Genomic DNA, 26,503 nt, shown 5'->3' with positions numbered 1-26,503 from the left:
GACCAGAGTTTCTCTGTGGCGACCCCTAACCGGGAAAAGCCAAAAGTCACAACATTGTTTAACAGATTCACTCAGCATTTCAGCTTTTTTTTTTTTTTTTTTACACATTCCTCTTTAAAATTGTCCATTTTGCTTTCTAATTTATCTATCTTTACAGATAACTCACTAATATTACTTAGTATAGCCTGTATGTCTTTTTTTTCATAGTACTGTCCTGTACACTGGGCTTAGAGTGGCTTATTCTGAGACAGTTAGTTCTTTCTAGGTATTCTTGACAGGAGAAGCAATTAAAAGAGTTTCAAACATGTTACTTTCAGTAGATGTTCAGCTATACAGACATCAAGTTGTGAAACATTGTATTTGAGTTTTTTCAGCAAAATGAAGCAGAGCTAAAAAAAAAAAAGCTGCTCACCATCTTGGCCACACCTCCTCTCTGATGTATTCTTTATTACTTCTTAGGAATGTACTTTTAAGTGTTTATTATGATTGTAATACCTCTATTACTAAACCTCTTGCTACATAAGTAAACTGAGTCTTGAAATTTTTATTGATACCGGAACTTTTCTCTGTGGACCTCCACTAAAAATAGACTTTCCCAGTAAAAGAAAGCCAAAAAATAAATAAATTCAGCAAATATTTACACATGTTAGAACTGAAGCTGCCTATTACTGATTCTCAGGAGGCACAACACACCACCAACTCAATGCAAAAAAAAAAAAATTCACAACTGTCTTAAAAATATATTTTTGAACTTTGAGACGCACTCCAGAATGGAACATCATGCATCCTGGGTTTATCTGAGCAGTAAAGCATCACTCTTGGTTTAAAACTTTTGTTTTAGGACATATTTAAAAACTTTTTCCTTCTACCAACAGTGCTTTTAAGCTGCCTATTGTACATAGGATTATAGTGTCATAAGACTTTCAAGGCAGTTCAGTCTCATGACCATATATGTCATGCTGTTACTCATCCTAAAGCCATACCTCCTTTCTCTAGGATGGCTAAGCAGTCAAACCTGGGCTAGATTTGTCAGTACCCATACTATCATCCCAGTTGTATTTGAATAATGGTAGTAGGTCTCACTGTTTGAACTGCAGGGGAAGTCTGTTTCAAATGTGGCTGAGACACTTCATGATGAATATGTCACTTCAATGCATTTTCTTTGTATGTTGATGAAGATTTAGATACCTGGTTCTGATATTACTGGAATTGTTTTGACTTGCAGAGGTACAGGAGGTCCAGGTCAGCTGTGGAAGCCTATGCATAGATCACATCTCAAGCATCTTTAAGACACTGAATACAGGGAAAGTGCTTCCAGCCTCTCCTAGTAGCCCATGGTCTTCAGCCTGATTATCTTCTTTGTCTTGATCCTCTTGGGTCATTCTAGTTGTTTTATATGTTTAGTGAGGTACATCAGAAAGGAGGTGCATTAAATAATTGTCTTTATTGATGCTGAATATGATGGAACAGTGACCTGTTTATATCGGGATGATATTCTCTTGGCAATTAGCTGTGCTAAAATGAAGAATGTTTTGACTTGTCGCATAATGATCAAAAAAAGAGGGAACTGTTGACCTAAGTTCTAAGGAACAAAACTACATTTTTATTTTGCAGTGGGGTATTATTGATAATGTATATTGGAGAGAGAGGTTGTTTACCAAATGTAACAGTGTTGTACTTTTTCATGTTTAATTTCAGACCATTTTCAATGCACCAGAAATTTACAAGTGTGAGTCCTTTTTTGGGGGGGGTATGGGTATCGGGGGGGGGCTTGACAATAGCTCCTAGCTTCCAGTCATCTGCAAATTTAGTTAGCCAAAGAGCTTGGCTCCTGGTCTGGAGATTGGATAAGTGAATGCCATAAAGGAGGTGTTCTATCATGGAACCCTGAGGGACTCTGCTGGTTAGCTCCACAATATCTGGTGAGGTTCCTGCTACTCATACTATATAGGTTCTATCAGCTTTGTTATCGTTTTAACCACTTAGGGATTTATTTTTAAAATATTTAGCTTACTTACAATGCCCACAGGAAGTGCAATGTTTGTAAAGTGGCCAGGTCAAGATATGCAGCAAGACTACTGTCAGCGGTCTGTGTGAACCTCTCAAAGTTTACCAGATTCATTAGGCAAGGTCTTCACTTGACAAAACCAAACTGCTGAGGATCAAGTCTGATAAGATTTTTGATATCATAGTTTATAACATCAATTATAATTAATTAAATGGCTTTACATGTGAGGCTTAACAGGTTGATGCGTCTGTAATTTCCTGGGTTAGTGGCAGGGCCACCCTTGTGGTGGGGCATCACTACTGTGGTGCACCAAACTTCAGGGACAAGTACTGTAGCTAGACTTGCATTAAAAACTTTTAGAAGCGCTTCTGTAAGAGCATTCTTAGTGTTGTTTAATAAACAGACCATTATATTGTCAGGACCTCATGGAAAAAGTATTGCTGGTCTTGGATAATACTTTCAGTACATATTCATTTGTAATAATTGGGAGAGTAAGAGACTCGGGATATTTGAAGTTTGGATAAATGTCTGTGGGGGTAAAGTTAGCATTACATTTTCTTGGTAATATATTAGTAATGTCAGTTGCATCTGAATGGAGTTACTAAATTCAGAGCAATATTGGGTGTTATTCCTTACTTTCCTAAAGTAGTTAAAGAAGCATTTATAATGGTCCTTAGCTTCATAGGAGCTTACAAGACTAGTGACCCTAGGGCCCTTACAAGCCTAGCCAAGTTTTTTATTCTTATTTCCACAGTCAGCACCTGTCACACCTGTCCAAGAGGGACATAGGAGGACCCCCGGGGTAATTTATGGTTACCCATCCAGATTGCATTTGAAGAGTACCAATAAGGTGCTCTGCTTGACATGAAGTGGGAGTCTGTTCCAAAGGTGTAGTAATCTTTGGGACACAAGTATGTCCCTCCAGCAGGTTCCATTAATATCATATATCAAGTTAAGGGCATTGGAGTGAATAACCCGTGTGCCATTTGACTTGCAGTTATGCAGCATTTCCAATAAAGCAGGGGCAAAGATTGCCTTATATGCAAGGCAGAGATTGCCTCTAAGTAGTCTGTATGAAACAGAATAGAGTAACAGTGATTTTAAATGATCCTCATAAGACAGATGTTGAGGACATTGAATTTTCCTCGTGAGGAACCTTTGTAGTCTCTTCAATTGCTGCAGGTGCTTGGAAAGGTGCATATCAAAAGGAGCACTGTACCCAATTATTGGCCTGATGAGGGAAGAGTACAGGGAGGTTATAATTTCTTTTTTCTGAAGGCAATGTCCTTGTTGTTGATGTGGTAGTTAGCAGGAACATCACTGTTACTGAAAGGGATGATAATACATTTTTTTGCATTAAGTTTAAACCATGACGTTGGCACCAGTCATTTGTTTGTGTAAGACCCTCTTGTCGGATGTTAACATCGTTGGAGATTCTATGACTGCTCCCAGTTTGCAGTCATCAGCAAACTTTGCCAGCCTCAGAACTTTAGTTTTAGCTTGCACTTCAGGGAAATAGATTCCAAAAGCAGAGGTCCCAGGACTGATCCCCGTGGAACACCACTGGTTATAGATCTGCTGTTGGAGGTAGATTCCCCATATTTTGACTATGTGGGTTCTATCAGTGAGCCAGTTAGCAACCCATCTAATGATATACAGGTTGATACCTAGCTGGGTGAGTTTGTCAATTATGCCTGAATAGGGGATAGTGTCAAAAGCCTTGGCTAAGTCTAGGTAGGCTGTATGCACAGATTTCCCCCTCATCAAAGGCCTTGGTGACTGTCTGGAAGAAGTCCACTAGGTTTAACAGGCATGATCTCCCTTTGACAAATACAAATTGAGTAGGGTCAATGGTTTGGAGATTACTGTGTTTGTTGATGAGGTCCATGATGATTCTCTCCATGGCCTTGCAGATAAGGCTAGTCAGGCTAATAGGTCTGTAGTTCCCAGGGTCAGTGGAAGGCCCACTTTTGTACAAGAGGATAACAGTGGCCTTTTTCCATTCAGCTGAGACAAAGCCAGTGCTTAAACTATGATTGAAAAGCGTACCCAATGGCATTGCTAATTCTTGTTTGAGCCCATGTAGGAAGCAGTGTTTCTGACCTTAGAGAGGGCATTTATGACCTGCTCTTTAAAGATACAAGGTAGAGAACAGATGGTAGGGATGTCTTGGGGTAAGTGTGGCTGGGAAAGTGGAGTAAAGTTTTCACAGAACAGGGCAGGTAACAGGTTAGCAGTGTACAGAGGCTCAGCATATGTGGTATAATTATCTACCAGTTCGGCACAAATCTGAGCCTTTCCTTTTAGGTTACAGATGTAATTAAAGAATGCCTTATGGTTGTCCTTAGTTGAGGAAGCTAATTTGGATTCATAGTTGGCTTTTAAAGACTTCTCAAGGAGTCTTATTTGCTTGTTTAAGCTGAGAAGGGGGTGTTTCCAGTTTTGGGTTCACTCCCTCTTACTCTTGGATAGCAATTTCTTCCTCTTATTGTAAAGTCTGTCAGATGCTATCCTAAGTTCATGGGCAGCTTTAGTATACCTAATAGCATTTTTCTTGTTTGCATTATAGTTTGAGGAGTTTTTTCTCTCTCTCTTTCTCTCTCTCTCTATAATTGCATGCCACCAGGGTAGTTTGTTTTTGGATTTCTCTTTATATTTAGCTGTGTTAGGGACAGCCAGTTCTGTGCATTTATCTCAGTGGGCATGAAGTTTCTTTCTGAAGTGTCAGGTTATAGAAATTTTGGAAGTGAATATCACAAGATAATTTATCCAGCTTGACCAGAGTAGAAGGTATTACAAGCACAGTGCATGAAGAGGCAGTATTTGTAAAGACCAGATCTAGGATATTATGTCATCTAGTGAGGTAAATGTTCTTGAGGGCTTTGTTTATTAAGTCTAAGAATTCTGGACATACCCTACACTAAGAATTCTGGACATACCCTACATTGGAGCAATAAGTGCTCCAGTTTATTAGGGAGTGGTTAAATGTCACCCAGTACAATGTCATTCTTGTTACCCATCCATAAAGTTGGCAGCTCCGGTTACCTATTGTATTCTCGAAAGCCGACAATGTCGAATCCGACATTGTCGACACGAGAGTAGTGAAAGTGCAGAACATCGAACGGGTAAACGGAACTCACCGTAAGTGTTAAAATGTCCATTATATTAACTCTGCCTAAAAAAATAAGTAAGATTATTGGAGCAGTAAAGGCTTAAGGCAATTTGTGGAATTTATGAATAGAGGGGTGTAGGCTATCCTTGGTGAATCAACTTAGATTGTTGATCATTTTGCCCCATGTTGAAACCCAGTGGATACCCGTGGAATGGCAACAACTACATAATCAATTATTGAAGCCAGTTATCATAGGTTCATAGGTAGGTACTAGGCTATTGGCCTTAGTCCTATATAAGCCTAGCCAAAAAGTTACCCTGGCTTTCACCACCCAAGAAAATAATTTTCCTGTGCCCCTGTTGACGCAGAGCCACAGAAGTGATCCCCGGGGTGAATTTCCTATCTCCCATCCAATCATCAAGATTTTTCTTGAAGAGTGCTAATGAGGAGCTTTGTTTGATATAGATAGGTAGTTTGTTCCAGAGTATGGGAAGTCTCTGGGACAGGAATCTATCCCTCCAGCATGTTCTGTTTATTATGGTGACAAGGTTTAGGTCCCTAGAGTGTGTAGCTCGGAGGGATTAGGATTTCTTTAAGTGGAGCATGTCCAACAGCTCTGGGCTTGATATAGCTTTGTATGTTAGGCAGAGATCGCCTCTGAGTAGGCAATATGTGACGGAGTAAAGCTGGAGTTTTTTGAGACGGTCTGCATAGGACATCTGTTTGAGGCCAGTAATCGTCTTTGTGAGGTATTTTTGCGGCCTTTCCGGTTGTTGTAGATGTCTTGTGAGGTATATACCAAAAGGGGTGCTGTATTTTATAATGGGTCTAATGAGTGACAAGTTGAGGGTAACAATGCCCTCTTTTTGTCCTGGATGAGAAACCTTTTGTGATGAGGTATGCCACGTAGAAGGATCTCCTGACTACTGTGGCAATGTGATTATCAAAGGAGAGACTACTCTCCACCTATGCCCCAAGGTCTCTTATCACACTTTCGGTGTTAAGTAGACTACCGCCTATGTGGTAGTTCATGGGTACAGAGTTAATTCAATTCTTTGTACATAGGCATCATTCTCAGAGATGGAATGATTCCACTTAGACAAAGTAGTGATGTTAAGTGGACTCATTCCATCTCTGAATTGCCTGTATACAGTAGTTTGCCTGTATTTGCCATATGCACAGGAAGAGTTCCTTTTTGATCTTTCTAAAAATGGAATTCCATACCTCATAAGTAGTAAAGTTTGGTAGATCTGAAGACAGAAACACTGGTAGATTTAAGGACGGAAACCATTTTTTGTAAGCAACCATGCAGCTGAGTCGATTTCATTTTATGAATACCCAGATTTGAATTGTTGCAGACTTGCCTTACAGTTAACATTTGGATTACACAGAGAAGGTAAGGATGAGCTTATTTCTCTTGATATTCTGTTGTGAGTCTCTTGTGTTATTTTTTCAAGAGAATATTGTACTTTATGGGCATGTTTCTCTTTGTTTTGTTTTTGTTCTTTTCTTATTTTGTTAATTTGTTTTATTTTGGCTAAACTATTTTTATATTTTGTGGGTGGTTTTTCCAGAAGATATGTTTATTTCATACTCTAACAATATTTAAAAGTAGATCTGAAGTATATATTTTTGTGAGACATTCATTTAGAAAAACTGATTCTTATTTTAAAAAAGAAATATGCATAATAAGATATAGCAGGGATGCTAATCTTGCTTAACCAGTCTCGTCACTGTAAGATATGTAATGTATGTAAGATATTTAAAGGTATGGATATTGTCGTCCCATGTCAAATATTCAGTAAGGACAAATGTTTGGGCAATGCATATGCACCATTTATTAGAGCCTGCTACCATTTTAGAGGACATTTTTGAAGGCTTACAGAATTTTAGTAGTATTCATGTTAATGTATATTGTATTGTACTAATTTTTGACTTGTCAAATTTGACTCAAAAAACATCTTCAAAAATATATACTTCAAGAAAATTCAGTGGCCATTTGGAGAAAACAGTCAGTTGCTTAGGAAAATACCAATATATTATATATCAAAAATATTTTTTTCTTAACAACAGTTGACTAGTTTTCCTGTTTCTACAAGTTTTTCTCATTGCTTATATTTAGATTATTCATAGGTTACATTTGCATTTCATATAATCAACTTTGTTCAGAGAAAATTTAACCAGATACATTTTGGTTTGAAAATCAGGGCTTTGTTGACTGTATTCAGATGGAGATTAAACAGTATTTGGAAGTCCATTACACACAGTCAGACATTTCATTTAGATTCATGTGGGATTACATGTATAGTGTCCTTTATGATGGTATAATATATGCAAAAGTTAAAGATAACTCATGACAACAGATTACAACTGTAGATCAGTAAGTATAGTGAAAAAGCTACTTATCTATGACAAATGCGTTGTATTATAAAAAGACAAAATTAAGAGGTAAAATTGGGTAAAAGTTTGATTTTGAGAGTAGAAACATTTTGCTAAAATTAAGCTGCATATTATGATAAAATTAGTAAGCCTGTGTCTGCTCAATGTAGAACTAAGAAAGCCTCAAACAATATAAATGTCAAAGCAAAAAATGGAAATATACTTACCGATTCTGAGTTAATCTTTGCTAGAGTACTTTATTATTTTCAGTTAAAAGGTGTATGAATAACCATTCTCAAGTTCAAGCTTATTTAAGTGCCTGATCCCAGGCACTGTACAAATTAATACATAAAAAGATAAAGACAAACAACATGACAAAAATTAAACAAAATTATCAAAGTAAAACTAGAAATAATTAGAGAGTAAAAATATTAATGGTTAGTTGTAAGCAAAATCAAATAAATGTGCTTCTAAGCCCCTTTTGAATATTCAAGGTTGTAGCATTGAACCAGGAAGGAGACCTTGAGAACTGCAGCATAATGTACATCTTGGGTTGTATCAGAGTCAAGCATCTCCCAAATAGAGTGGACCATGGTCATGAAGGGAAAGGTTGACCAGAACAAGGATTCTGAAAATAATCTACTGCCATTTGGGAAACCAGTTTAGGCCCCACAAAACAAGGGTGATATGATGACATCTTGTAGCCCTTGTAAGTAAGTGAGTTGCAGAGATTTGTACTATTGTAGTCTAGAAGACTCACAGCCAGGATGGCCAACATATAGTGCATTGCAGTCATTTAAACATAAAGGCATAAGCCACATTTGGAAGGTCACTGGGAGGAATAAGGTGCTTGATAAAGCTGATATTCTGCAAATGGAAACAAGATTTAACAACAGCTGAAATATGGTCCTCGAGTGTCAACTCTTCATCAAGAATCATACCAGGATTGCATACCTGTGACACCAAAGTACATTTTTAACTAAGATAGAAAATATCTGGTGACAAAGAAGCAAGGAAGAGTACCTCAAAGCAGCAGGGACCAACATTGATACAGTTTTAGAGGTGTGAAGTTTAAAGTTGTTGCTGACTGTCCAGTTATGCATATATTCCAGGTCTTTGGAAAAGGAAGTATGGATCAACAGAGAATACTAAGAGAACAAGCAGTAGAGCTGTGTGTCATCAGCATAGTAATGGTATTCCGTGCCTCTCAATTGAATAATGTCACCAAGGTGCAGTAAATGGTTAATAGTAGTGACTAAGTATGGAGTCCTGGGGTACCTCTCAGACTAGAGATTGGGGGGATGAATTAACCCTTGACATTACTCTCTGGGTAAGCCTTATAGGTAGGAGACAAATTAGCCAAGGACTGGTCCAGAAATACCACAGTAGTGCTGCAGTCAGTCTAGAAAAAATACAATGATCCACAAAGGCAAATGTCGATGAGAGATCATGAAGGACCCATACTGAGTAATGATGATCTATTGCAACTAGGAGATCATTAAAGGCTCTTGATTGAGCAGTCTCACTACTATGTCTGACCCTAAATCCTGAGCAGAACAGATCAAGAATGGCTTGATTGCCCAATATTAATATTTAGGTATCTCTATCTATATCTATTTATGCAGTTTTAGTTTTGCCAGGGTAAGGGTTAATGTTATTGCTGAAGTTCATTGGGTAGCTGCGCTATTTGCAACTGCTGTCATAAAGGCTTCAAATGCAGTTCTGCATTATTTATATGAATGTATAGATGGAATAAGGATGGAGTGCAGTTGATTCCTTTGGGTAAAATTGACTTCTTCATTTTTCATGTTTGGTTGTCTCTAAAGAACAGTTTAGATTATGTGGTGTCACATTATTTCCTTAATTTATATACAGTGTGGTCAGTATTGTATACCACTGCTAGATAAGTTTGTTGTAAATCTATCTGCCTTGCCAGTCGGGTAGTGTGTAATGCATAGGGAGGCATCCTGACATTAAACATAATTCCTATATTTGGCAAACTAACTCATTCTACCTCCTCTTACTACATGGTAGTATGCCCAGTGGTCATTTTGTTCGGTAGTGGAAAAATATTTTTTTTATGTTGTATTTAAGTTTTTTCATGGTAAATATATTGCTGAAATCTAAATCACGTTTTCTTTATTTCATCCCCCTTTTCTATCTATCTGTCTATCTCTCTCTTACTTGTTTTTTCAGTTGATGCATGATATCCACTGGAGTCGTGTGTGATGCCAGTGAGAAATCCAAGTGGAGCTGCAGAAGAGACCTATGACACCTCTCGGCCTCAGACTCATGTTGTCATCGAGAGGGTTTTCAGCCTCCTGAAAAGATGTTTCAGGTGCCTGGATGAGTCTGGAGGTTCTCTTCAGTATGACCCAGTTACTGCATATAGGTTATCCTACCGCACATTCTGCATAACATGATCATGCACCAGTCTGGTGGTGAATTGACCCATTCTGTCACTGCAGCTGCTAGTTCCATTTCAAATATGACCATCTGGCATCAGTAGTAAGGGACCATATGTGGCAGGCTTGTATATGGCATATGTCTGGGCATATAAAGAGGCAGCATCTAGTCCGGAACTATGGATCATGACATTCAGGTTGTTTTCTTTCTTGTAAAAAACACATAGAGAATAACTGATGCATACAGTGATATCTGTAGGCTGTGCAATGTGGTCAATGGTCTGCTGTCGCTGTTCACCTGACATTCTGTCTCATCTTAAAGTAATTTTTTTTTTCGTAACAGTTACTCAGATTATTCTTTGTAGAAGTCATGCTTGAGTGCTCTCTGACTTGTGTTTGTTGATGTCATAAGACATCATATAAGTAATAGTCACTTTCTTTGAATTCTTTGGGAGTGGTATACATTAATATGCATGCACTGAATGTCCTCATTTGGTATAATCAGCAAAAGCAGTTATTTCAATATTACATGACTTGCATTTGAATGAAAACATATTTTTTCACATTTTTCAATTTATTATCACATTAAATATGTTGATTGATGTGGTACTGCATATCAATTTTTTTTATTTTGTCAGACATAATTTGTGACTTCAGAGACAAAAATATAATTTCTGCAGTGGTGAGGGTGAAGTGGCAACAATGTTTGTTTAAATGGCTGGATACTCATTTAAATGTGCAATTTTTGTCATTATTGCATTTCCATGAAAGTCTGGTACTAATACTTTCCAGATGTAGGTAACTGCAAGCTGTTGAAATATTACCTGTTATATCATACAGATTTCTTTCCACACTTCCCCAAGGTTCTAATTAGTAGTATTACAAAGATGCATTGCATACAGTTTTAAAGGTTTCCAACCCCCCCCCCTTTTTTGTTTGATATGTTATTTCCCTTCTGGTTAAACCATTGAACAGGCTTTATAAATGTGACATTGTAAGTAACAGATTTGTCAAAGTTAATTCACAGTAGTTCAAGATCAAATGAGTCATGCACATCTCCTAAGGATTGGTTAGGTTACAGTGGAACTGATTTTCAAGAGGTGATGTCATGAGAGCTGTATGGTGAGTTGATTTGAGGTTGTGACTTAATTGATACAGGTGACTGCGCAGGCACTGATCTGACAGTGCTTCATGAACATGGTTGGAACCGCAAATTAGAGGTTCTGATATATGTAAGTGAATGCTGATGTGGCCTGATTGAAATCTGTTGTTGACCTTCCCAACTAGTTACATTACTTTCCTGAGAAGCACTTGGAGTCTCATGTAGTCTGGCCCCACAAGTCAGGACAATACCCCATCCTTGTCCCATTCAAAGAGTGACTCCTACTCGAGTCTGGTAGGTCCTAAATAGTGCATGAATGGAGGCAGCCATGGATGCTTTATGTGCCATCATACTACACATTATTGTGATCAGGGCATTATCCCTACTCTCTGCCATTTTGATGTAGTGCTGGTAATCCTCAGGCATACCTTGGAGGGCTTTAACCATTTCCAGCTTTCTCTCAGCGACAGTGCTCTGAGCACTAACGAGTCACAGCACATTTGCTGCTGAGCAGCCAGTGCCTTTCTTGTTTCCTAGGGTAGCTGAAACAAATGTCTGCAACTTGCATGCCCTTTATAAAGGTGTCACTGTGGACAGTGTTACATCTGAATGCCTGCCATTATCATCAAAGTGCTCATTACTGGTGTAGAGGTGCATAATTATCCCTCCTGTACAACAAGCCTGAGTGTAATGACAGCATGCTCTTGACTTTGTGATGAACTGCAACTTCCTGCAGAGTTGCCAACATGTTGTGTGGTGTGAAATCCTGCCATTAAACTTGGGGACTGTGTGCCACTTTCCTCCGGCTGACTGATAAATTATCAACAGCCATTTTGTTAGTCTGCACCAAATTCATTGATATAGTAGAACTGTTTCTGATGCTGACCCTATAAAAACATTTAGAAAATTTGAAAACATTATTCATAATGAAATAGCATGCGGTACTGTATGCTTATTAAGGGGGTGTGAGGGATATTTAACATGTACACCGCCTTTATTGCTCTTCTGAGCTGATGTAGAAGGTTCAGCTAGTAATAGTAATTATTTATGTAATGTAATCATTCATTGTCAGCATTCATTTCTTTATGTAAGTATATGGTATGTTTTTAAACAAACCGTCATGAGCAGACGAGTGTTGCTGTTGCAGATGTTGGGAGCAGCTAATGTCCACATCACTTGTGATTACTCCAGTGCCATTATCATATACGTCATACATATCCCCATGGACAGAGAGAAGGTTTTCCTCAACTGGTAATTGTTGGAGCCTCCACTACTGGTACAGCCAATTGCATTCTGCCTCTCCTTTGCTTCCAGCATGTTTTACCATATTATTTGCCCTCTTCTTACACTGTGTTAATGTGCAATTTCTGCCACCTACTGCATTAATGTTGAGGATGGCTTGGTTTCTGGATTTTGCCCTGTCAGCTTGTTTGGGGACCCCTTTACCCAACAGCTGTTTCTGATCTGTCTAAAGGCTGCCATGAGGACGGGATTTTCATCATGACTGAAGTTATCCTTTCTCTGCCTTGTTCCCTTGTTTTGCATCATTACTGCATATTAAAAATAAGAAAAAAGGCCACAGTCATACTCAAAAGAAATTTTGGATGTGATCATTATTCAAACTGCACAACAGTGGACTATGTGTGGCTGCAACCTTCCAAAAACAAAATGTTAGATTACACAAACCACATAGTTATATATACACTGCTCACTTCTCCATGCCCTACACTGCTCACTTCTCCATGCCCTACACAAGTCCTGTCCAGTCATACATATGATTTTCTTCATGAGTTATGTACAGACCACTATTGTATTTCAAAAGATATCCACCATGCATCATAGAGACATGGCAGACTAAAAATTTATATTTTTAACTATTTATTTGTTCATTTATTCAGCCATTCAGTTACTTAACTTTTGTTTGCCAGTAAGTATACTGGTTCCAAGAACACTTTTCAGCCATTACCCAGGCCAAAGGCAGGTTATCAACATGTACAAGTATATAGCTAGATTAGCAGTATTCCATACAAATTAAACAAGCCCAGCCAGGTGACGTTGTGCTATAGCATCAGTTGTAGTACATTCACATAAGTGTAAAGCACATGCTTTTTTTAACAGATTCATCCTCCCCCTACTCTCTACCATTGTAACGTATTCATATCATTTTTCATTCAGAATTCCTTACTACTGCAATACTTCACAACTTAATGACTGGATTTATACCATGTATGCACAATCACTGCATGACAACAAAGAAATTATATTCCTCATTGATCATTATTCATTTGCGATGTTGCTGTACTGAGTTGCCATTTCCAAATGACAGGTTTTTGATATTCTTTGACAACAGTCATAACATGCTCTTGATAGTAAAACCAACATTTTCTTAATTTAACTCAATACTATTATATATTTTTCAGTGCTTCGTAACTTATAATATTTTTGTTGCTATTTTCTTACTTTAAGAAGTCTACAGTTTCCTAAGACATTTCCTGCCAAACTCAAGGAATGACAGGTTAATATGGCGATATTCAACTTTTCTGCATAAATTCGGGTCTATTTACACATTCTGTATGGAAATTAGTGTCTTTTACATTTATCTCTATGAATGTCAGTATTATGCAAATGTGTATGGCCAGTTTTGGACATAAAACAGTCTGGGATGCTTAAGAAGTTTGATTGTGACTGTTGTGAATAAACTGAGGATGGCTGTGGAGTCCTCAGCCATCCACAGTATGTCCACGCCTGCCTTAGCATGCAGTAGGAATGTGTGGATATGCTCACTTAAGCCGATGTGTAAAAGTATTCAGAAACAAAATATAGTTGATATAGATTTAAAGAGAGTTAAAGAAAGGTACACGAACACTGGCAGTTACAGCTATTATATGTTCACAGGTTTATAGGTAAGCACTAGGCTAGCTTCCCTTGTCGGCCATTTTAAGCCTAGCCAATTTCCCTTTTTGTGCTTGAAATAGATTTTCCAATTTGGTTTTAGACTGGCCTTGCCCATCCCATGGTTGATAATTATATGTTAGTCCTAATGTACTAATTATTACATAATGGAAATAACTTTTTTGCATTTTTAAGGCAGATTACAATGTATTTCTTTAAAAAATAAATTGTGTATGACAGTGTAGTTTTAGTTATACGAAACTTAACAATAATAACAGCACCTGCTGTAATGCCCCTGCTGGTGATTTGAGTTTGGGTAAGGTAGTGTGACACCTCAGAGGGAGTGGTTCTGAAACCTTGAACCATAGACCTGCTCATACTTTCTTCTTTCTGGTACTGAAACTTCTACTCATGGCAACATCTGTTAAGGCATGAGGCAACGCTGTCCAAGCTAGTCTGATAAGGAGACCACAACCATGTTGTATCGTCTGAAGGAGGTAATATCTGGAAAAGATTGAGGCATACACTAAAGTCACTGGAAAAATTCAGTATCTGGCAGGAGTTGGGTGAGCATCTGTAGACACTGACAAGGATCATCTGCTCCGATCATCAGTGCCGTCACAGATATGATGACTTGAAGAAAGGTAGACCAACTGGCTGAGTGGCTAGACTAGGTAGAGGGAAGAAGGCCAAAGTCCTCTTGTAAGTAGAATTTTATCTTTTTTGCAGGGGGGGGGCATATTTAACATGGGGGAAACATTTAAGGCATGCATTATTAAAGGTATTTGATAGATGAAATTTATTTATATTGTTATTGTAATAATGCTGCAGAAAGCTTTATTTATCTATAAACAGAACTACATCAGCATAGAAGTATGTAATGCTTATGTGATAACAATAACTGCCTGTGTAAAGGTAAATGTAAGATATGTATTGGTAAAATAATCTGCATGCATATGTCTGAAAAGCACAGGTATACATCCATATAAGTGTGCTGACAACTAGTTTTCCATCTAATTAGACCGAAAGAAAAAAAGAAAATGTTTGCAATTCCATACTTTAATTTCTTATTGCACTACATGCAGACAGTTTATGTAGGGCAGACATTATTAGTACTGTATTGGTTGAATAAGAAAGTATTTTCCTTTGAGAATTGTAAGTGCAGGTGCAACATGGCTAAAGTCAGTCAGGTTCAGGTACCACACCCTAGTCAGAATGGAGGTTGGGGGGAGGGAGGTGCTGCATTGTGAAGTTAATGTCCAAGAAATACTTTACAGAGTAATAACCAATATTATTAACTCGGTATTACTTCTGCATGCGTTTTCAAATCATCAACTTGTATGTTTAGTATTGTTCAGGAATTAAGGTATGAAACAAACGTTTGAACAGGTTAGGAAATGAAAACTTCCCTAAATTGCAGCATTGCTCTTATGTGTCTGCACATTCCTGCTGAACCAAATACAGAGACTGCTACATGCAAAATATAAATATTTTAAAAATTCCACTAAAGCATCTACTTTTGTTTATTAATGACAGTAAATGGGTGATTTACCAAATTATGAGAATTCAGATAGTATTATATGTTTGAGCAACTGCATGGTTAAGTAAATAAGGCGATGAAATACCTGCTTAGAAATAATAATGGCAAAAATGTGAAGTACAGATCAACAAGAATTTTCTCATTTATTCTCCTTACCACTGAGGTGGAGCTCTCCTATAACAGGACACAGCAAGGAGCAGTGCTGGAGAGGCTGACTGAGTCCTTGAGTAAGCTTGAATGTACTCTGTGTTGAGCAGACTTCAGTTTTATATATATCTATCTATCTATCTATATATATATATATATATATATATATATATATATATATATATATATATATATATGTATATAGATATGTGGGTCAGTTAATAGTAAGTCATACAAAATTATCTGAAGCAGTACAGTGCATTCAGTACATTATTGCAAGCCAGTAAGAGACAGATGTCTTAAACTGATTTTATTACTGTATTTAATGACTTTAGATCATAGTAACTGAAGGAATAGATTGCATTCACTACATTGTGGCAAACAGGAGTGTGACATATTTCAGTAAACAAGTGAAGAAAGTAATATCATTAAAGTCTATAAGCAAATTATTGATAGATATTTGTAAATGAAACGATAGATTGCATTCAGTGCATTACTGCAAGGAAGACTGATGTAAATGTAGTATTTAAGCCTATCATTGATTTTTATAAGTTGTAATTATTTATGATATGTAATGTTATATTTCAGAATAATACATTTCAGGCAAAATGTGATCATTATGTTTGTGTAGTACACTGCAACATGTAAAACTCTAACATTACTTGAGTCCAAACACTGTCCTGCCAAGTAGGGACTTCCCATAATATTTAATCTGAAAATGCTCCATATAACATTTCTTCCCAAAGTTTGCATAAACACATCCCATGCATTTTGAAATAAAAGTATGAATAGGACTCCGTATATTCTCATTTACTTCAGTAAAAATAGAAATGTTTCAAAGTAAAAAATTTAATACTGTGTAACTTGATGTGTGAATGTGCCGAGTGTATTTCGTCTTTTGTCCCCCCAACCCATTTTTTCTCTGTTTATTTTATTTTTGCAATCATTTGTTCCTTATTAGTTTCTCTCCCATTTATGTTCATTTTTCTACAGCTATAAAATCCCTTGGAGAGACCCAAGCATGTACTTCGTGGGTTAGAGATCACTCACCCTTTGCACATCCGTGGACATCCTTGCAGGGTCAGAAAGGTGGCACTGGTCCTGCAGGCATGAGGGCTGCGGAAGTTGGTTGGGGATATGCTGCAAAGAGGTAGCTGTACTGAGGATTTAGCCAGCTGAGGCTTCACTGCAGCAGGGTAGAAGACATGCTCTCCCAACTGGTGGCACCCACCACAGGCCCCCTTCCCCATCAACATTGTGGTCCTCCACTGCCCCACGATCTGACAGTGGAAATGTTTGAGGCTGTCTGAACTGGGACTCTTGCTGGCACATCAGAACTTCTTCCCTTATCCTTTCACCTATACCCTTGTCCCGATTTCCCACCCATACTATCTTCTCATACAAAAAACATTTGAAAAAAATGGGGGGCCTGTCCCTTCTAAAAATTGTAACCCTCCTCTAGCACCACCCTTTTGATATTTTCCATTCTGTGTTCTTCTCTTTGTTGTCTCTTCCCCCTTTTCAGACTTTCCTATCTCCCCCTTTCTTTTATTTAAAGAAAGTAACAGGGTGTCCACATAAGGATACCCTTATATGAAATATATTAAACCCTTTTATTTTTTTTAAATATCAATAATAAAAGCTCTTCAGCCCACAGATGGCCTCAGATAGTTTAAATGTAACTGCGCATAGCTGCATCCATCCCAAGTATATGAATATATACTAAATACTATGAAGTAATACAAAGCTTATGGTTTTCACATAGTCCTTGTCTTCTTAACCCTTGACTTTACATACTTTACACTTTTGAAGTAAGTAGGCATGTTCTTCTAAATACTTTTTGCTTTTCCTTATTCATTGCAAATGTGTTGCACTTAGCTTTTTATGTGTAAGCATAGTGACACTTCTTATTCATAACCGCTACCACCCTAACACATTTTTTATTGGCAAAAAGTAGTCTGTCATCTAAACACTAAGTAGTGTTAGACACTAATGTCAAGTTTACCTGAATTAGATGCAAATTCTTGTCATAGCTATAGGTAGTTTGCTACCTTGTATACATTGTTGTTTTTTGTCTTGTAGTATTATAATTTGTTATGGAAAAATTAAATTAGAGTTTTTGTCCCAGAAGAAATATGATTATACTGACTATTTTTTTAAGTGGCAGACTTTGGTACATTACTTGAAATTTTTCATATAGTATAACATCATTTACGTAAAACTTTATGGATCATCTCAGGTTTTAGTATTATTGCTTTGTTATTATGCAGATCTTTATCATTGCTGGTGGTGTTTTTCACAGACAAGAAGTCACTGGTTAAAAAAAGAGATGAGGTATTAAGTAAATATTTGCATATTTGCATTCCATATACATAATATTTTTCATTTGCTTTACTACCAAAATATGATAAATTATTGTTGAGGAAGTTTATCTTGCTACTGTGACAAGTAAGAGATGTATTTTAGAAATATGGAAAGAGTATAGTCTTAGTGTGTTGACTTTTTATTGTTTATGATGTAATTTGAGCACTTTTGTATTGTCACTTGTAGATTTTATACTTTAATTGATTTAGTAACAGTTAATAAATGACTTGAAAATATGTGTTTGTGTCTCTAAATGGCAGTCAGCCCAGGCTCAAGAAAAGTTTATAAGCACATATAACTATACATAACTCTTGACGTTATGTACACTGAGATACCACATTTCATAAATAGGCTGCAGTGGTAGCCCTGGAAGTTAAGGCTTTTGATAAGATTTGTCTACCTTTTCTACACAGTTTTTATTCAAAAGCAGGACCAACCCTTATCTTGTTTCCATTTAAACTTGTATTTGGAACCTTTATTTGTTGTTTGTTTTAACTGGGTAAATTGACTTGTCCAAGACTCTTTTCAGCCATGACCCCAGTCCATCTGACAAAACGACAGATGTACATCGTATGGCTCATGGATCATTCAAAAACAATCAGAGCAGGACAAATATTTACTAAAGACTAAACAGTATCTGGACAAAAACTGTAGAATTTATTTCAAGATGAAGAAATCTTTGTTACATCTCTTTGTCCTAGAAAACCTATTAGTAAAATTATTTTAAGTATTCATTGTATGTTTTGAATATCTTTCTTTATCTTGTTTGAAACCAAGTTTAAGGGTTTCAATGACACTGTACATATATATATATATATATATATATATATATATATATATATATATGTGTGTGTGTGTGTGTGTGTGTGTGTGTGTTAAATTGGGTTAAGCTTAGCTTAAATAAACTGTGGTTTGCTAAGTATGTTAGGCTTCATGCATAACCTGATATTAAATTATAGTACTTGATATTACTGTTTCGTAAATCTGTTGAGATTATTCAGTTTAACATAGTCACACAGCTGACCACGTGAGTAAGGATTCTTGCAAATTCTGTTAAGTCTACATAAATGAAGTCTTAGTCACATAATTTACTTTATTCTTAAGAATAAAATTGAGTGGCCTGCCATTATAGGGCAAATCCAATTACTGACAAAACAAACCCAGCTACTTGGTTTAATGATGAACCACTTGTGTGTAATCCAGATTTGTTAAATATGTAAATATTGATGTAGATGACACTGTAATGATAAGTCATTTATCTGATTCTGGGCACAGTGTTCCATTACACATGTATTGGATTATTGAAAACTTTAATCTTACAAAGGCTCCCAAGTAATAAATTCAGCAAGATCTGAGTTATCTCATGTTTTTCCTAGATCTCATAATAATATAGCACTTTCAGAAAAATGTAAGGCTTTATCGTCTTTTCTTTCTTGTGTCCATTCTATATTCCTAACTTATAAATTCTTGTCAGACCATGCACTAGTATCTTTTTTCTTTTGTGAATTTATGCATTGATGAATTCCACTCCTGCCTAAATTAGTGACCGGTCATCATCCTAGTTCTGAACATTTAAAATATTATTTATAAAGCCGCATAACACACACTTTCAGGGCCTATCATACTTAAGTTAAATGACCTCTGTACAATATTCTTGTAGATCCAAATGTTGATATCTATGTGATTTAGCACATTTGGCATTTAAACTGCCATTATTTATTTATATTATTTATTATTTATTTTACATTTCTCTGGATTCTAGATAAATGATTATTATTGTGTCAGTTTTAGAAAAATGTTATGTTTTATTACAGTGGATCATATGGGGCACTTTTCCTTCCAGGGATGTGGTGCAGTAGCCAGAAGATTTTTTATGCATAAAAACTACTCCCCCAAGCTCGACAAGTTATTCATCAGTGGATTCCAACATGGAACATCTGAAGTTAAAGTAAATCTAATAAATTAATCATTTAATGCATCCCTAAACAATTCTTTTTCTCATTGTTAATGTTCTTATTATTACATTTCCCAATATCACTCATTTTATTACAATGTTTTGCTATGTTGTATCACTATTCAAGATTTATCGCACTGTACTTTATTGTTTTTCTATTTTCTGGTTGCAGGTTACTGTGAGATAGCATGGATTATATTACATTGCTTTCCTCTTGGAAAATCTTAGTTTGTAACTGGAGTACTGTAATAAACTGGGAAAATGTTGCTTTTCTTTCAAAGAAAAATGTATGAAATGTAAAAATGCATGACATTTGGATTGGTAATAGTCTTAGAATGCAACTTCTTATCTGTTGTGGTGGGTTTATGCTTAAACTACCCCCTGTATTTTAATATTTTGTGTTTGTTCTTCTCTTCTAAACATTTTTAGTTTATTTTCACGTACCGTGATTATGTATGAATTCTGAGTTAGCTATTTTGATTTTTTTTCATTGTACATGAAACTTGTGACGTTTATTTTAACTTGACGAAAAAGGTGGGAAGATACTGAAATTGATTTTGGTGCCACCAAAACCAGCAGCAGTGTTTTAGAATAGTAATGCAACCTACGTATACAGTTATGCGGAAAACTATAAGTATATTGGATATAGTAACAGGCCTTTATAACTTTTGTATATTGCACTACAGACTTGATTTAGTGAAAAAAAAAGAAAAATTAGAATATCGCAAAGTAACAGCGTTCTTCACTTTCAGAAGTCTTTTCTCCTTTTTTGTACCAACAGTATCTTGCAGTATACTTGTCCCTTTATTACAGTGGTATATGATATTATCTTAAAGATCATTACATGGAAGCACAATGCATCTTTGTGCTTCCCATCACCTACTGGTAATAAAACAAAATGTTTTTAATCCATGCAAAGCTAAAATAATAACTTAATAATAATAATAGTAATAATGACTTAAAACTCCTGCAATTCCCAGAAGTCCAGAATGAATGTCCTGTCATTCGTTGTTTTGTCAGGGATGTTTGTTGCATATTAATGATGCTGTTGTGGAGGCTTATGGAAACTAGTGAAAATTCCCATGAATTGTAAGTCCTAGCATTATTTTGTTTTCTGCTCCGTGTTTTCTTTTTTCCTTTTGAAGTAGGGTTGTATGTGTATTTAAGGGAGAAAGTATTAATTGGTAAACAATTGTAAATCAGTTTGTTTCATTTATAAAACTAATTGCTTAGAATTGTTTAGCAATTGACATATTAACTAATCACCGATTCCCTCCCTGAGTGGCTGAATGATGTCAGTGTGTCCAAGCAGGGCGTATTTACTGGGGCATGATGTTTGCAGCTGCTTCAGTGATACTTCCACGAACTGCAGGCATTTTAAAACTTCTTATTTTAGCTCTGACTGGATTAAAACATTTTTATCACCAATAAGTGATCACAAGCACAAAGATGTACTGTGCTAACAGGTAAGCATTTTTTTTGTAGTAGGGAAAAAATACACTTTTTCTTTAAGCTAGTGCATGCCAAGCTTTTACAGGCAGTAAACATGTCATCTTAGTCAAATACCAGTTTTGTTTTTCTGTGTGTTTAAAATGTTTATAAAACTTTTGTGTTCAGAAGGTATAGTGTTTGCTAGTATACAAAATCTAAGTTGTTTTTAAATACAGAAAGCATAAAATGTACTTATATAAAATTCTAGAATATTCTTACTTTAGCATGCATTCATATACTTTTGATAAATGTTATCATAAGCATACCTTTATATTAATACTCTTATGAATTTCTCCTCACCTGGAAAACAGATTTTGGATGGCTGAGCTCAGAATTACAGTATTAACATTTTAAACTTACCTGTTGTAGGTGTAATTGTTGACTCTATATTGAACTCACATGGTATGTCATGGTGCACTTTTAGTCTGTAAGTTAGCTGGTAAAGGTGATAGTGATTGGACATTCTTTTGAGAAAAAAAAAAGCTCCAGAGCAAGGTGCAGCTAAAAATAGCTGCCATAGGCCAGTGCAAGTTTTCTACTCTTTCTGGAATGTAACCCTTAAGACTGGGTTGCTTCCTTAGTTCTTTGTTTTATATAAGTTATATGAGGGTGAACCAGTTTACTTTTTTTGGAGATATAAGGCTCGTCCATACAAAAGCTTGATTAACTATGAACTAGATTCAATTTTGGGAGCTCCAAGGCACAATTGCTCCCAACAGATGCACGCTGATCAGTCATGCAGGACTAAAATTAGATGTCCAAAGTACAGCATGCCTTAGTCCTTGTAGTTGGGGCATTTATTCTAGGTCACTGGGTAGATGGTGTGTGGCTGTTCTTTTAAGGAATAAAGTAGACAGATTAGAACAGTAAAAACTGAGAAGATGGATATTCTTGCTAATATTACTCACATGTGAAAACGTACAGAAAAGTAATACTTTGTTAACTGGGTTGGTGCGCTGGTCCTGAGAACCTTTTGAGCCACTAACTGGGCCACAGTGGCAAATGCAATACAACAAAAACAAATAACAGAAATAGACTGACAATTAAATGACGCAACCACAAGAGAAGACAAAAACTGAAGTATATAAATTTGTCATTAACAAAATGCTGAAAGATTTAGCTGCTGTACAAGAAACAGCCTAACTGGTGTAGACATTAATTATGTCTTCAAAGTCTTGTCAGTGTCAGTAAAGAATTAATATTTTACAAATCGGGTACACAATTTCAGTACATAATAAGGTAAGGGTATGTAAACAAGGTATACCTTTATGTAGAGTATAAAAGTTTTAGAAATACTAGCAAGTGATGAGAGAAATGTAACGAAATAATGAAAAATAAAGGGAAAGATGTATTTATTATGGAAATGAGGCTTTAACAGGAAAGGTAGAAACACTGATTTCTGTAGCCAGCTGTGATTAGCTCTGCTTTCTGTTTTACCTGCTCCATTTTGTTTTCTCTTTTAAGAAATGTGCTTGGTCTGGTGTTTTTGTTCTATGTGAGAAATAGACACTTAAATTATCTAGGCTGCACATTTCACTTTTTTTATTTCATTGGTTAATTGTTTCTTGAGTGATACTTAAATAGACAGTGAATTTCTGGCTCTTTGTCTTTTTCTGAAAAGATTTCAAGGCTGCATAAACTGAAGCACCACTGGTGATTCCCTGCTGGGTGAGGAAAGTAAACCTATATTTTTTTCTGAGTGATAGAACTGCTTTCTGTTTTACCTGTTCCATTTTGTTTTCTGTTTTAAACAATCTGCTTGGCCAGGTGTTTTTGTTCTATGTGAGAAACAGACACTTGTTAAGCTGCCCATATCACATGTTTTTTCATTGGATAATTGTTTTATGAGTGATACTTAAATACATAGTGAATTTCTGGCTCTTCTTTTTTGGAAACAATTTCAAACTTGCATAACCTTAAAGCACTGCTGGTAATTCCCTGCTAGTTTTTCCCACATGGCCTTCCCTTTGTTGATCTGCTTTTAACACCTGACAATCTTACGTTGCCCACCTCTACTGTAAATTGAGCTTAATAAGCTCCTGCCTTTCTACACTGCTGCGGATATCTTGAATTATTTATTTCCCTTTCCTTGTGATTATATTGAAAAGTGCATTTTGCCTTTCATTGTCTATTCTACTGATTTTACTTGCTCTGAATTCATTATCTATCTAGCTGTTGGATAAAGTAGATTATTTTTGCACTATCAAGCACTTCCTTTTACACCAAGAGGTCAGTGGATTTTCTAGTGCAGAGGGAGGTAGCCTGGTCTATTTAGGTTGGGGAAACACTTGAGATTTCTGCATGTAGTTTTATTGGCTGGAAGGCTTATTAACAATCTTATCTTGTTTTTATTGCCTTTATACATTCTGTACATTTGAGTGGCTCATGGCTCATTTATACAAATCAAAGTACATTTATTGAATAATCACACTTTTATAAGTTGTTTAAAGTGCACTTCTGTATCCATTTCTTTAAATTTGTTGGTGGTAGCTTTTTGTATCTTTTAAGTTTGTTGTGGTACCATTTCACTCCAGACACTGCCTTACTGTGCCTTTACCTTAGATGGACTGGGAATATGTTCATCTAGTGGCAGTAGGTGTGGTCTATCTGAGCTCAGAAGCACATAAAAGGGCTCTAAGTATTTTTTTGAACTTCTCTTATATACTATGACTGTACTTTAGCAGTTAGAAAAACGGTACCGTCCGCTGCTGTTTTAAGTGTTAATTGCACTGTATTACATTATATCTGTTAGTTGTATGGCTGTTGTAGGTAGTTTGTGTGGTCCTGATACACTTGGGCTACAAACTAGCTATTCTTCATTAAGAAGGTATTCGTCTGCACCCTTGTGGCAGAAGTGTGCTGATCTAACCTGTTTGAATGGGGGAATTGCTGGTGGAAGGTTAATTCTGTGCTTTCCTGATTGGCAGTTAGCTTAAAAGTTGTTTCTCTGTGCTTGTATTTAAGCCTCACTTTTGCACTGTGCTACTTTTCTCACAATGGAGGTGCCCTGTATAGACACAAAAGCCTAGAAGCTCAGTTCATCAGTAAAACCCTTCCAAGCTTTTCTCCTGCTCTAGGAGCAACTCAGTTATGCACTGAGCAGCACTGTCTTATTGATCAACCTTAGACTATACAAAGTGTAGGTCCCTCTTTTAGTCTTGGCACTACCAGTGCAGTCCTATCAAATTAACCCATTCCCTTCCCCAGTAAAACATACAGTAAGAGCCTGTTATCATGGATGGACAATTTTCCATTATCTCTCTGGCCAGCCTGAAAGACATGGGCAACATGAGGCAATGTAGCAATTGTCTTATGTATTATGACAACCACTTACTCCTGAAACAAACAAATACTTTATATGAGAGATGCAGTTATGCAATGAAATTGGAGGCAAAACGTTCATATAAGGACAAATTGAATGCCAAACAGGTTGTCAGCACACACATTCTTCCCACACTAAAGAAAGGCATGACACATAAACACACATATGCAGAGGTACTCACTAGTAACTTCCTAAAAGAGCAGAGGCCTCCAAAACAAAAATCCCTTACACACATAGCAATGCAAAAAACAACCACAACACATAATAACACATACACCAGTGTCTCAAATAAGCCCATGCAGCATAACACCATATAACCTAATGTATTGGCCCTAGGTGATCCCATTGTGACACACACGGATGTTCCCTTCCCCAGGCTGGATAAGGAGCAGTTTACAGTTATGCTTGTCAGGTGTCAGTATCTGTCAAGTCATTCAAGCACTCAAGTTACTGAACCACAAGTTCTGGTATGACTCTGTCATAGTCCACATGGGGAGAATGAATTGAGATGTACCTCACTGGACTATATGAAGAAAGACATGACTGAGCTCTTAGATTATGTGTCACAGGCAGGTATAAGCATAGTCTTGAACAGCATTCTGCCTCTTCCAATGATGATGCCACAATAAAACAAAAAATGACTGACTTTAACAAATAGCTTAGCTTCTCATCAGTCCAAGGGGGTCCACTGTCTGTCAGCCTAAGAAGACATGGTCGTCAGGCCATGCTGTTTTGCCAGAGATGGTCTGCACCTGTCTCCTCTAGGCTTTCAGATATTGACAAAGACATTAGCTTCTCCTATTGTGCCTTTTTTTTAGACAGTGTCAAAATAACCTACCTCCCAACATAACAAAATCCTCTCTATATAAACTCAGGAACTGCTGCTTTTAATGCTAGGTGTCTGAAAAAGAAACTGCACTCCCTGGAAGCACTTTAAAAGATGCTGATGTTTGTGCAGTCACTGAAACATGGTTCAAAGGTGTGGAAAGCACCCCAGCTGTGCAGGGCTACAATGCCTTCCATATGTTCAGACCACAAACTGAGCATGAAAGAACCAAAGGAGGAGGTGTATTCGTCTTCATTAAGGATAAGTAGACCTTGAGACTGGTCAGATAGTATGACTGCCATGAGCTACTCCATGTCCATTTAAGTATAGGTAAAGCTAGCTATAGGTCCCCCACCATGGAACAGGACAAGCATATCACATACCTGGACTTACTAGAGTCACTTGCCATACAGCCCAACACCTTACTCATAATTATCCTACCATTGATTGGGAAACATACAGGGCCACGAACATGCTGGCTCACAGGTTCTTGGACTTTGTCAATGCAGATGCTCTGGAACAGCTAGCCAACAAAGCCACAAAAGGGAGAAATGTCCTGGACATACTAGTCACTAACATGGGAGAGCATTGCACCCCCCTCCCCTGTGTGATGCCCTCCCTGCTAAGATTGGATAATAAATAAGTCTTGTTCAATGTAATTATAAGACCAGATACTCCATCAAGCTCAAATACGCTTAAGAATTTTTCAAAGACAAATATACCATCATTTAATAGGAGGCAAAGAACCACTTAAGCAGTTGTATAGAGTTGGCTGTACCTGAATGGATTAAAACCAGGTCTTCCTGAAAAAAACAAGCCACCATGGTGGGATCCCTAGTGTAAACAGGCTATACAACTAAAGAAAGAAATTAATGTCCAAGAACAAGAGAGAGATGGCTTACTAGAGGAAGAAATCCATCTCTAGCTTAAACAAACAAATTAGATATTTTGTCAAGTCCTC

At 36.8% G+C, this 26,503-nt stretch overlaps 1 protein-coding gene across 1 annotated transcript in view; it reads left to right on the top strand.

Moving 5' to 3' along the window:
• SLC38A6 (solute carrier family 38 member 6) overlaps positions 1-26,503 on the top strand; it is a 1,040,054-nt gene that overhangs the window by 692,685 nt on the left and 320,866 nt on the right. The window contains 2 exon segments of the mRNA XM_044074482.1: positions 3,778-3,800; positions 8,664-8,699. Coding sequence (XP_043930417.1) covers positions 3,778-3,800; positions 8,664-8,699 — 59 coding nt within the window.

This window comes from Protopterus annectens, chromosome 6.part0 (genome assembly GCF_019279795.1).
Source record: "Protopterus annectens isolate FY-2018-M chromosome 6.part0, PAN1.0, whole genome shotgun sequence".
Taxonomy (NCBI): domain Eukaryota; kingdom Metazoa; phylum Chordata; order Ceratodontiformes; family Protopteridae; genus Protopterus; species Protopterus annectens.
Note: the sequence above shows the minus strand (reverse complement) of the source record. Positions and strands in the feature narration are given on the sequence as shown.